Below are 13,107 nucleotides of genomic sequence, written 5' to 3' on the forward strand. Positions count from 1 at the left end.
TGGCAGCTTAATTCTGTAAGATTAAACAAAACAAAACAAAACACACCACCCAGTGATCACATCAAAGGCTATCTAGTCCAGTATCTTAGTCTCACAGTGGCCAACCAAATGCTTAGGGGCATCTTGCAAGCAAGGCCTGAGTGCAATAGCTCTCTTCCACTCTTGAACCCCCGCAGCTTGCTGTGGAGGGGTTTACAACTTCTGATACCGAGGGTAACTACATACCTGTCATTCCTAATAGCCATTGATACTTATCCTCCAATAACTTGTCTAATCCCCTCATGGTAGCAAATTCGAAAGTCTGATTAGAAGCATTCTCTTTTGGTTGCCCTGAATCTCACAGCATTCAGCTTCACTGGGTGGCTTTGGGTTCTAGCATGAAAAAGAAGAAAAACAACAACTTCTGTCCGTTTTTTTCATCCCATACATAATTTTATACAGCTCTACTCTTACTGTAGAGTAAATCTCATTGCACTGTGTTTAGGATTGCTGCAGGTAAAGGGCCGTTTCTGCCCCTGCTTCTCAGCTGGGACAAACTAATTTCATCAAAAAGTGGGGTCAACCTTGGTTGTATAAGCCCATTAAATAATCAAGTGCTTTTACTGCAGAGGTTACTGCCATAACCATGTTCTAGGTCAGTGTTGTGTTCACATATTGATAGAATCGTAGTGAGAAGGGGGCCTCTAAGGGTCATCTAGTCCAACCGCCTGTAATGCAAGAATCTCAGCTAAAGCATCCATGACAGATGGCCATCCAACCTCTACTTAAAAAGCTCCAATGAAAGAGAGCCAACAATATCCTGAGGGAGTCCATCCCACTGTCAAGCAGTTCAGCTGAGCATAATTTTACAGTTTTATCTTGTCTCTTTTTTAGCTCTGTACTTTTCCAGGCCATTGTGAGGCAATAGTTTTAACAGTCTTACACACTTATGTGGAAATTGCTAATGTTTACAAACTGGTCCATAGAGCTTTGAATTTGAAATATGTCAGCTTGCACTGGGGGAGGGGAGAAGGCAGTCTTTGAACATGCATGCAAGGGGTGCGGTAATGAAAACTGTACAATCTCAGTGAACAACTTAGCGTTCTAGATTGCAAAGTACACTTTCTCAGGGTCTTGCAGGGGCAGGGGAGAAAAATAAGTCAAAGTTATTGCATGCTCATGCAAACTTATTTCGGAGTCAGCTATAGTGGACTCGGGTAACGTGCATCTGAGTCAACATGCACATGGTTTAACCATTGATGCAATGCAGGCATGCCTTTTCAGCTGACAGATGGTTTTTGCTTGTGTGCTGCTGTTCAAAGGGAGTATCTTGCAGAAGTGAACTTGCTCTAGACCTAACTTCTCAATTTCACCGTCCTTATGTGATGGCCTTGCTTGCAAAAGTGCAAGGCCTTATACCAAATGAAAGCTAGGGGACTGCACCCAGGGGCCTCTATGTGAGTTGAGTGCCTTGGTATCCTTTGGAGTTTATGGAGATAACATGAGGCCCTGACCATGCAGGCTTGTTTCATTGGGCCCACATAATTGTGTCCCCAGGAGTCCCCAGAAGTTGCTTGTGACCTTGGGCGTCGGGTTTTGCGGGTTACTAAGGTGTAAGAGTCACACCCTCAGGCTCCCTGTTTCTTAATAAATCTGTGGCCCCTTTGATGAAGGTGTTAGATGGATTTATTTGAGGGAATGTTGATAAATTACTTTTAATTTCCAGGCTGTCTTGAGGGGTGAGTAACACTTAAGTAACCAGCAGTCAATTTACAAAATGGAGGTGGGGGGTAAGTCTGGGAGTTCAAATCTGCTTGAAATGCTTGCCCTCTGATCCTAGATGCATGGATCTGAGCAGCTGCAGGTATGCAGTGCTGGTAGGATGCATTCTGTACGTGGCCAGAGAGAGGCATTTTTATTGTTATACATTTCAGAAGCAAACTTTGCATTTGGAATAGGGTGGGGACTGAACCCCGCCTCAAATTAACCCTTGCAAGTAACCCAGACCGGGTTTTGGGTGCTCTCATTTTACCTTCCCGCTGCGCCAGGGAAGCAGGCGGGCGAAGAGGTTCAAGGCCCAACCACATCACTAAATTCCAAGCAATAGCTTGGCGCACGTTCCAACCATTAAGATGCGAGGCGTCTACCGATAGGGCAGCGCGCAATTCAAAAGGGATCGCCTCTGCCTAAGCAGTAAGGAAATGTAATGGGCGGCAAGCAAACCAATGAATCGGGGAGGGCGGGGAGCAAAAGGCCCGAGCCGCACTACTTTACTGTGTTTTTCTCTCTCTTTTTTTTTTTTTTAAGTGGAAAGGGATTCCTAAGGCTTTGCGGGGCATGGGGAGAACCCCCGACAGACGCCCAAACCATACAAGCATTTTGACGACGATGATAGACTAATTTCCTCTGATTAATGTCTCGGGAGGACTTTCACTGATTGTTGCAATGACTCCTCGTCCTGTGACGCCCGCCCAAGTTTAATCATTTAGTCCGTACCGGCGAGCGGCGGGTATGATTCACATCCAGGGATATCCCATCTCTGAATGTTTCCGTGCTCCTTGGAACTTAAGTTCCACTGCTGGGATTCTACGAATATATGAAGTAAGCGGAGTTTTCTCCCGAGAAAACACGTGCCTGGGATCGGGCCACGGATCCGTGTCTTTCTCTCTCTTGGCTCCGCCAAACTCGGAAGACCTACTCCTAGCGCTGAAAGTTTGTTTTCCTCCGCGCCACTGGCAGGAGAAAGGCAGGCAGGCGGACCGTGTGCCGCCTCGCTCCCAGCCGGGGAGGAGAATGGGTGTCGACGTGTAATGCACACGTTCGGACACGCGGGCTCTTTGCCCGCCATCCCCAGTCTCTCATTACAGTACTGTAGTCAGCGTTGGGTTTTTCCCCCCGGCAGGGAGGCGGGAGGAGGAGGAGGGGAAAGGGGCGGGGGTCCCTCCCAAGGCGTGGCCGAAGGGGGCGGGGGGCGGCGACGGTCTGGGGCCCCTTTGTTCGGACGGGCGGGAGAAGAGCGAGTGCAGCGGGGCGGGAGTCTTTTGTGAGCTCCGCCGGACGAGAGTACAGTAAGTGAGGAGGGGCTGGGGTGGCGGGGAGGCTGCTTGGGGCTGGGGGCTCTTTGCCTTGTCCCCTTGAGCGCGCGTCTTCCCCGGCGAGCTCCGCCAGGTCGTGTGGAGCCTTCGGAAACCCTCTGAAGCTCATGGAGAAATGGCTCGGTGATTGGGTGACTGACTTGGGGTGGGGGGAAGGTGGAATTTGAGGGGGCCACACGAAGGGTTTCGCAGGGCCAAGAGGGCAGGCATCCTCGCTTCATGGCCTTCCCTCCCATTCCTAAGCTTCTGGATGTGAGCGTTTTCCAGGCAAGCCCCGGCGAGGGAGGAAGAGCTAAAAGTAGATTCTCACGTTATGCATTTCGAGGAATTTGGTTTCTTTGTGATAGGTAATGCTATCTTTTTTTACTCCCGGAGCTGCCCATTGTTCCGGGCACCGATAGCTTATCGCTGCGCTGCCCGCAAGAGCGCTCTGTCCTGATTGCGGATTAATTAACCGCGCCGTGATTTATATGGTATACCCATAATAATGGTTAGAAACCCACCCCTCCACCCCAACAAGACAAAAAATGGAGAGGGGATCCATTTTCAGGTCGCCCTGGTTGTGTGCATAGCGAGGACCGTGTTGAGTGATTTGGGGCATATGCCCCAGATTAGCGAAGTATAAGAGTTTTGAACCAAGGGGGCATCTACATATGGCCGTGCGGGCTTGTGACTCGCATTTTTTGTTCCAGTTGCCCCCTTTGAGGCAAAAGTTGATTTTGAGGCATAATACAGGGACAGAAGTACAGTACTTAACTCAAGGAGGGATAACACACCCTGGGGGCTAGGGCTGGCCATGATATTTTAAAGTGCCCTATGTGCTCAAGCATATGCTTTATTCAGGTGTGCTCGTTGGGCAGCTGATATTCGTCCCATTTACCCAGGAAATGCTCCTTTGTTGGTAAACACGCATTTGTGCCAAGTAGTCTTGTGGTCAGTAGTCCTTTGAAAAGAACAGGCTTGGTATTGGTTGGAGTGTAACATGGAGGGGTGGACATAGACCCAAACAACCAACTCCCAACAAGGGATTTGTCTAGCTTGACTCTTCTATGGTAGGGAATTCCTGTGAATTCCTCCATTGTCCATTCTCCTTTGAGTAACATCAAAGTCAGCTTGGCTCCCTGATTTGTGCTGCATGTGGTCTCCAAGCACATGGCCGGTGTTGAAAATTGTAACTGTAAGCAAAAGGCAATCCTGGTGCTCTGTTTGCCTGGAGTTCTGGTAGCATTAGTCCATCATTATTTATGTATTAAAGCTTCCTTCATCCCAAAAGGATCCCAGAGTGGGGTACAATCACCTGTAAAATACAGTAGTGTGTGTGTGTGTGTGTAGTATTTTAAATTTCATATGTAGAGTTTCAAAGTAGAGTTTTATTTTTTCCTTTGTTTTATTGTCTTATCTTTTTGTAAACCGCTTTGAGGGTTTTAAAAAAAGCAGTGTACAACTAATAAATATATAATAAATATATAGCCATAAAAATTCTAACTTCAATGTATACAACCACAATGAATAAGCAGTTCTTAGCTAATCCGCCCTCTCAGTGCTTGTTAGAAGAAAAACTTGTTTATTTGGCAGCAAAATGCAGGTAATGAGGGGGGTAGTCTTGTTTCCAATTCAAAGGAGTTCTACAACTTTGCACTGTTTGTAGAGGTGCCAAAACTAGTGTGTAATTGAGCTTTGTGATTATCTCTCTTGACAAGTGTTATAGAAAAAATAGGGAGTTTGGCTTGAGTTGCCCAACTGAGTCATGGTCCCCTAAGTCCATGACTGGTCAGAGATGAATGGATGGAGGCAAGATCCATAGAAAGCAAGGCAGGTCTTTATTTTTCTGTTGCAACAGAGTTGGCTCCCCTCCTTTGCAAGGTCATTGGAGAGACCCAGAAAAATGGTGCCGAAGCCCCTATAAAGACTTTTGAAATTGCCCACCCTGTGCCGCAAGACCCCCCTCAAAAAACCAACAACATTCATACATCACAGAAGGAGGCGTTCTCCAGCAGAAATTTGAGAGTGTTGCTTCTCTCCTGTCTGCCAGGATACCTGATAATGCCTTACTTCATTGCATTTTCTGGGTAGCCTGGCCATTTCTTTGAGATAGTAAATACTTTATTTCCTAAATCTCTTACACATATTGATAGTTTGCTCAGTTTAACAGATACTTGCTAGACTGTATTTGCAGGAATGTGTAAACTCCTACAGTCCAAAGATAATTGGAAAGCTTTTCCCATTTCCTCCCTTACAGCAGAGAAATATTTGAGGTCAATTTGGGAGAGTCAACATGGCTTCAGGATTGCTCTCCTGTACTATTTCAGACACGTGGTTTATATACTTATGTATGTGTTTGCCTTGTACATTTATGACCATTCTATATTTGAGTCCTTAGAATTCTTATAACACAAGTAAAAAATGGCATATTAGAAATAAATAACTACTATGGTATTAGGTAGCAAAACTTTTTTCCTGGGTGCTCAGTTGCATTGCTACTCACATTGCATTACAGAATAGAATTGAAATGAACTAACCCAGAAGAATGAAGTAAATCCCCCATTCTCCTAGCATGCCTTCTAACTGCTCTTATCACTCCCTTTGAATACAGACTTGTAAATTTCTGTCACCTATGGCATTCTGAAACCAGATAAGGGAGCCTTTGTAAGTTGGAAGAAAATTGTCCTCCACCCAACCCCCATTTCAGTATGTTGTGCCAGAAATATCCTTACATGGGAGGGAAAGGCTAGAAGAGCATATGGATTAGTAATTTTTGTGAATTTCTTTGCAAACCTTTGAATGGGTAAGGTGAGGTCTGCTAGCACAACTATTACATCACTTCTCCAAAACACACACACACACACACACACACACACACACACGAGATTAGGCTGCCTCCATTCAGTTTTAAGATTACTACAGTAAGCCCTCAAGGAGTGGGGATTTTCCTGGGATAGTGCCTACAGCCAAAATTGTGCATAGTCAGAACACATTAGGCAAAACAAAACAAATTCCTTCCAGTAGCACCTTAAAGACCAACTAAGTCAGTTCTTGGTATGAGCTTTCGTGTGCATGCACACGAAAGCTCATACCAAGAACTGACTTAGTTGGTCTTTAAGGTGCTACTGGAAGGAATTTGTTTTGTTTTGACTATGGCAGACCAACACGGCTACCTATCTGTAACTAGAACACATTAGGTGCAGTGATGGGTGGGATTGGCCAAGTTCTTTTTGAGACATCCGCCCCCTTTCTACTCCCTTTTAAAAAAATGGTTTTTTGTTGGTTTTTTGCTTCACGCATAAAACAGAATGTGCACAAGTTAAATGTGGGTGTACTGTGCACTTGTGTACTTGTGGCATTCTGCCGTTAGCTGGGAATGCGAATAAAGAGGTAGTTTTAGAGAAAAGGGTGAAAATCTTTCATAAACTGTCTAGCTGGTTGGGGCTGATGGGATTTGTAGTCTCCAAGATCTGGAGGGCTCCAGGTTGAAAAAGACTGGTCTAGGCTGCTTTCACCTGTGTGATAATTGCATACCACCTTCCCTAGGGTGTGGACCTTCCGATCCTGCAAAGTATTCAGTCCTCTCAGCTGCAAAGAATTGACTTGATGGCAGCGTTCCCTTGAGCACAGGTCTCCTTTAAAGTTTATCAGGCTCTGAAGTGTGTGTGTCAGGCAGGTTGGAGATTGAGTAAGGTTGTTAAACTGAAGTAACTTTGTCCTGACTGGTGCTCTAAAACTGCTTTACAGTGCACACTAGTGGCTGTTTCTCATGTCTTTTTTATGTCAGTTTAGTCAACTCAGTACAAGATGCTTGTGTGCAAATAACCATTTTCTCCTTTATGTGAGTAGAAAACAAACCAATGCTTGTGGTCAGTGAAAATTGTGAGCTGGAAAAAGTTCTGGGAAAACCTATGAAAATTAGGGGAATTTGCATTGGGAAATTTTCAGTTTGGCTTGGAAAATTTTCTGATATGCTAGCAAGTGATCTGATGTAGCATGTTTTGTTTCCCTTGTATACACCTGCTATAAACCTTGAAATTGCCACGGTTTCCTAATATTTCCAGTTCACATTAAGTTATTGCTACTAATGAATTTGGGGAATGGGAAATATCCTGCAGAAAAAGAAAACCAATGAAACTTTTTTTTCCCATGTTGCTACTTGTGGCAATCATGGTTTTTGAACTCTTGACTATGTTCAGAGAACACCTTTGGGGATAACTGAGAAGGATGTCTGCCCCCACAAGGCTGTTCTGCAGGTTGCAGTTCTAACAACTTTTAAAGTACTGGTGGTTTAGTTAAGAAGCGTTACCCTTACAGCTCAAAGTTGGGGATTACAGGCTATTTCCTAGATCACAACAAACACCTGCCACATATGTTGGAAGAATGCTATTGGAGTAGCTTCTGCTTTTTTCCTTCCAGTGATACCCACCTCTGAATGGAGATAGCAGGTGTAGGAAGCAGAGCAAAGTGGGTGGGTGGGAATCTTCATTCCCTTGTCAGCATCAATGATGCAATCTTCTGCTTGGGAGGGAAAACAATATTCTATTCCCCTGCTTACAGCATGCGTGTGAATGCTGGAGAAATAAAACACTTTGCTTCTCTTTGCATGATTTTAGCCTCAGCACCTTTGGGTGTGTTGTGCATGTACTGTTCAAACAGCTAAGAGAGGGAGGAGGACCTCGCTAGCTAAGCCCTGGCATGGTGATGGGAACAGGAAGCAGAGGTGATTGAGCACCCTTAAACATTTGCCCTGTAGAAGCTGAGCATAGCACAAACGTCTACCCTGGGGCTGGCTGGGGTGCCTCCTTTACTCCAGGATGTTTATTGTATGTGAGCATTGGGGCGTCACACCCGCCCCAGGCGCACCAGGACGTGGCATCCACCCAAAGGTTGAGGCAAGCCTCTTGAGTTGACTCCCAGAAGCAGCTGCTCTGCCAAATCTCCTGCACTGATCTCAGGGCTAAGTTGACAGCAGGGAGTGTTCCTAGGAGGCAGAGGAGAATAAACCCTCCCCATGAGTAGTATAGGCAGATACTTGGCTTCGTATCCCATGCCAGCCCTCATCTCCATTCAGCTTTGTCACTGTGTGCGCACGCGCGTCATTGTTATAATATGTGTATGAGATGAGTCAAGCAGAATTGGGTTTCCTCTCAGGAGGAGGGTCAAAGGAAATGTGATGTCAGCAAGCTGTAAAATTCATCACTTTATATAAGGTAGGGCTAAAAAAGAGGGGGGGGGCAATTTTGTGAGTACACACCCACCCACCCCATGATGGAACATACAGACACTGCATTTTACTTTTTCAGCTAATGGTTCTGGCGGTGAGTGGTTTGGATCAAGACCACAGTATAGGGAAAGGGTTATTCCCTCCCTCTGCCTATGTTGGATTTCAAATCCAAACGGTCTCCCCTGTGGCTGCTTTTGGCCAAGCACACACACACACACAAATTGTTTGGGAGATGCGTTCACGCTTCTCGGACATGAGTCTAGTTTGGCCCTGAGTTGACTCCGGAGATGGGAGGGGGAGTATCAAGTGTCTTAGAAACTTGTGTTGTGATTTTTGGGTATGGAAAGATTGGGCTGTGAGTCACTGGTTGACTTTCTAACAGTAAGCAGGAAGTGTATGTATTTAAACGTGGCAAGAACCCATCGCCAAACTTGAGTTCTCTTGCCTGTTTACCTGTATGATCCATGTGTTTACAAGTATGTATTTGTTGCACACATGCTGAGTATGTATATACATAAAATAGTTGGTATATACATCTTCAAAGGGCAGTTTCTTAAGTGGTCCTCAGTTGTTGCTTTTTGTAGGTGCTATGCAATTATCAGTTGGAAGTCACCATGGGTATGATGGCAAAAGCCAAGTCGTTTTGTAGTGAGTGGAAAGTGAGTGGAATTAAGCTATGATTCACTCCTGCTCCAGGGTTTTTGTGGAGCTCATTCTTACATAATTACATGGGAAAATGGGAAGGAACCCCCATTTCTCCCCTGCCTGAGGATTTTGTCAATTTCTAAGTGGAAAAATTGAGAATAACCCCGCAAAAACCCCTTAATATATTTTTTCTCTTTTAGAATGAAGAGTGGAGTGTTTACAAAGGGCTATGGCTGTTTTCTTTTTTAAAAAAACTAACTAAAAAACTTAAGAAACAAGCTAACAAGTGAAACAGTAGAGGGTTCCCCCCCCCCACACCAATCCATGCAAACTTTCTGAAGTCCATGGGGATAAAAATGAAAGTTGAGAATAGGAAGCTTTAGATTTGTCTGAAACTGATCCTTACTAGAAAATCTGTTTTGCGATGGCAATGTTTTCAAGGATGTATTATTTATTGTTTAATTGACATGATGTGGTTTTCATGTGGATACGTTTCCCAAATATAACAGGACACTTTAACACACCAAATTATAATGATATCTGTTAGTTTCCCCCCCAAAATTCTAATTCTCATCACCACCAGAAATTGTGGTTCCCTCCCATGACTTCACTTTAAAAAACAAACAAACAAACAAAAAACCTTAGACATCTTGTGGGGCTGGAGACTGTGCGTTCCTCCTTGTGGGGTCTTGGGGAGTTCACTTGGAAGCTTGTGGGGAAATCGGATGACATTTACTTCAGTTTAACCTTCTGCCTAATGTGCTTGTTGACTGCAGGCGTGTGCTGAGCCAAGATGAGCTGGAGTTTCCTCACCCGCCTCCTTGAGGAGATCAACCAGCACTCGACCTTTGTGGGGAAGGTGTGGCTGACTGTGTTGATTGTCTTCCGCATTGTCCTGACGGCGGTGGGCGGCGAGTCCATCTACTATGATGAGCAGAGCAAGTTCGTGTGTAACACGCAGCAGCCGGGCTGTGAAAACGTCTGCTACGACGCCTTTGCCCCGCTTTCGCACGTCCGCTTCTGGATCTTCCAGATCATCATGATAGCCACGCCCTCGGTGATGTACCTGGGCTTTGCGTTGCACCGCCTCTCGCGCCAGCCGCCTCGGAAAAGCCGCGCCCCCGTGGTACACCGTGGCGCAGGCCGCGACTACGAGGAGGCTGAGGACAATGGCGAGGAGGACCCCATGATCTTTGAGGAGGTGGAGCCCGAGAGGGAGGTGAAGGAGCCCGACAGCCAGAAGCACGATGGCCGCCGGCGCATCAAGAAGGACGGGCTGATGACAGCATACGTGCTACAGCTGCTGTGCCGCTCGGTGTTTGAGGTGGGCTTCCTGCTGGGGCAGTATGTGCTGTACCGCTTCGAGGTGATGCCCTCGTACGTCTGCACCCGCAGCCCCTGCCCTCACACAGTGGATTGCTTTGTCTCCCGCCCTACGGAGAAAACCATCTTCCTCCTCATCATGTACGCTGTGAGCTGCCTTTGTCTCCTGCTCAATGTCTGTGAGCTGTTTCACCTGGGCTTCGGCGGGATTCGGGATGCCCTACGCGGCCTTGATAGTAAGGACGGTGGTGACCCCCCCAGGTCCCAGTATGTCCAGAAGCATCCCAGTGCACCCCCGACCTACCATTCTCTCAAGAAGGAAACCTCCAAGAGACAGCTAGCCAAGGACAAGTTGGGCTACGGTGGAGAGAGCTTGGCTGGGCTGGCCGCCGACCGCTATGCTGTCGCACCGACCGTCCCGAGCCATGAGTTGGAGCGACTGCGCAAACACCTTCGGATGGCACAAGAGCACCTAGAAATGGCCTTCCACCTGCAGCCGGAGGACACAGCCAGCCCCTCTCGTAGTAGCAGCCCCGAGTCCAACGGGCTGGCTGCAGAACAGAACCGCCTCAACTCAGCACATGAGAAGGAAGGCGCAGCCTGTGAGCGACCGACTGGTAAGTGAAGCCTGGGTTAGGCTTTCCTAGGATGCCAGCAAAGGCGGAATGTTGCAGCTTGGAAGAGCCAGAATCATGATGCCATCTAGCGGGTGCTGACTGATTAAGCTTGAAAGAGCTGCTAGTGTAGAATGGAGGGCTGGGGTTTCCCGCTGCCACCTGTAGGTTCTGAGGTGAGCCTTGTGAAGGATTACATCAAAGTGCAATATGGTTACGGATGCTGCCCTGTGGCAATGTGTTTGGGAGAGACAACCAGAAAATAGGCTGGATTAAATGAAAGTTGATGATTAGCATCCAGATGTAGCAAGCATCAACAGTGAGGAAATTTGACGCTCGGGGAACAATTGGGGAATTCCCTAAAACAGACAAACTGTACCCACACCTTTTTTTTTTTTTTTGCTAGAACTTCCGAGATCCACTACCTGGAGGCAGGTACAAAACACATCCGCACAGTATTAAAGAATTCTAAGCCTGGGAAATGGTCCTGAGTGCTAGAACTGAACTAAGCTCACTGTCCATTCTCCAGCCCACAGCTTTCTTCACTGATGGATCTCAGCCCACCCTTCTTGGGATACAAACACATTTGTGAAGTGCAGGTTTGGACTGAGAAACTAACATGTTTTTCCTTCCTTTTTCCAGGCCTCTGAAGTACTGGGCCTCACTGGGCAGCTGCACAGATGACAACAGGAAGTGTCTGTGGAGAATTGGCAGTGTGTGAATGTCTGCTCCTAGCCTGAAGTTTGGAAACGCCCGGACAGAGTGGGTGGAGGGACAAGGATGTTCTCTGATTTTTGTTGGGTTGAGGGCAAGGAAGGGAAATGATGAAAGCCTCCTCATCCATGCCTCCTGAGGGGCACATTTGGAAGTCTAGCTCCATGTATGTATGTATGTATGTATGTGAGTGTGCGAGTGTCTTTTTTAAAAAAGGTTCTAAAAGGGACACTATTTTTTTTACTTTTATACATGTGGTAAAGGTACTATTTTGTTCTCTTCCTCTGCTGATTGTCTCCTCTTAGGAGGGATTTCCATGTTTTCTCTAGTCTAGCCTTCATCAACCTGGAGTCTTCCATGTATTTTGGACTACCAGCTCCCATCAGCCCCCAGCCAGCATGGCCATGGAAATTGATAGTCCAAAACATCTGGAAGACTCCAGGTGACGAAGGCTGTACTAGTGGGACAGAGATAGGCAGCTATATAGCAGCATTCACTGTTTTTGTTGGGGTTTACTGTATAGGGGGGAGAGCAGAAAGAGGAATCAGATGTCCACAACTTTCTTGTCTTCTCTACACAGCCGCACACAACCTGGTCATCTCTTTCTCTTTCTCTCTCCCCCGACACCAGATTTTGCAAGCAGTTGGTGGTTGGGCCAAAGATAATTGTACTACATTCCAAGATGCCAGTTTCTAAATGGCATCTGCCTTCCTGCCCTCTATGGGGTGCCGTGCTGGGTTCCCCACTGAATTGCATCGGGACCCCAGTCACGTTTTGATCATCTCAGCGATCAACATGAATTGTGTTTGTATTTTTTGTCTTTTTATAATTTGCGGAAATAGTTAATGAAATTGTGTTTTTTTGCTCTTTTATATGAATATATATATATTTGGTATAAATCAGGAGATTTGTTTTATAGGAATCCTGAGTTCCTGACTCTCTTTTTTTTGCGTCCATGGAGGGGAGGGAGGTTTGGACAGTGATGTGCCCGTATGAATCCTTCACTGCAGTCTTAAAAACCTCACTGACCACATGAAACCAAGACTGGGCGAGTTGGATGGGAAGGGATCAATTTAACACACTGGGTGTCTCGCTGGATGACTGGCCTTGGAGCCAAGGCAGGGAAAGACCAGGCCATTAAGGAAAGGCAGGAGCCAGTCACCCTGTTGGCATGACAACCATGGGTATGTTCGCTTGTGTTTCTGCCAATCACAGGAAATTTCTCACAGGGGCATCGGGTCCAGTTGCCAGGCACTGGAGAAGTGTCCCATAGTCCTGCAAGTTAACAGTAGTGAAAACAAGGGAACTGAGAAGGAAGCAGGAAGTGGGTGTTGGTTGAAAGGCAAGCATTAAAGGCTAGAGGTGGCCAGACAGGGAGAATTTCCCTGAAAGCTGAGGCTGGGTAGGAGGGGAAGGGAAAAATGATACTGTTTAATCCCTCAAGCTGACCTCTGAGCAGGAAGCCCAGGCTGAAACCTGCAGTCCCTAGGAAGCCCTTTCACCACATCCCCACAGGCAGCAACACCTC

General features: G+C 46.6%; 1 protein-coding gene across 2 annotated transcripts; it reads left to right on the forward strand.

Annotated features, from left to right (window-relative positions):
• Positions 1-2,010: 2,010 nt before the first annotated feature.
• Positions 2,011-12,501, forward strand: LOC309328940 (gap junction gamma-1 protein-like). Of its 2 annotated transcripts, none has more exons than XM_081839413.1 (3): positions 2,011-2,172; positions 9,705-10,868; positions 11,508-12,501. In XM_081839413.1, exons 2-3 carry the CDS (start codon positions 9,722-9,724, stop codon positions 11,513-11,515), a joined length of 1,155 nt encoding a protein of 384 aa, XP_081695539.1. In that variant the 5' UTR covers positions 2,011-2,172; positions 9,705-9,721; the 3' UTR covers positions 11,516-12,501. The 2 variants fall into 2 exon arrangements, with proteins under 2 accessions (XP_081695539.1, XP_081695538.1); XM_081839412.1 differs by lacking the exon at positions 2,011-2,172 and adding an exon at positions 2,951-3,047.
• Positions 12,502-13,107: the final 606 nt, after the last annotated feature.

Source organism: Podarcis erhardii (assembly GCF_964252035.2).
Source record: "Podarcis erhardii genome assembly, chromosome: 1".
Taxonomy (NCBI): domain Eukaryota; kingdom Metazoa; phylum Chordata; class Lepidosauria; order Squamata; family Lacertidae; genus Podarcis; species Podarcis erhardii.

Excerpts from the sequence above, each read along its gene's own strand:
- LOC309328940 (XM_081839413.1), top strand. The coding sequence starts at position 9,722 with ATGAGCTGGAGTTTCCTCACCCGCCTCCTTGAGGAGATCAACCAGCAC.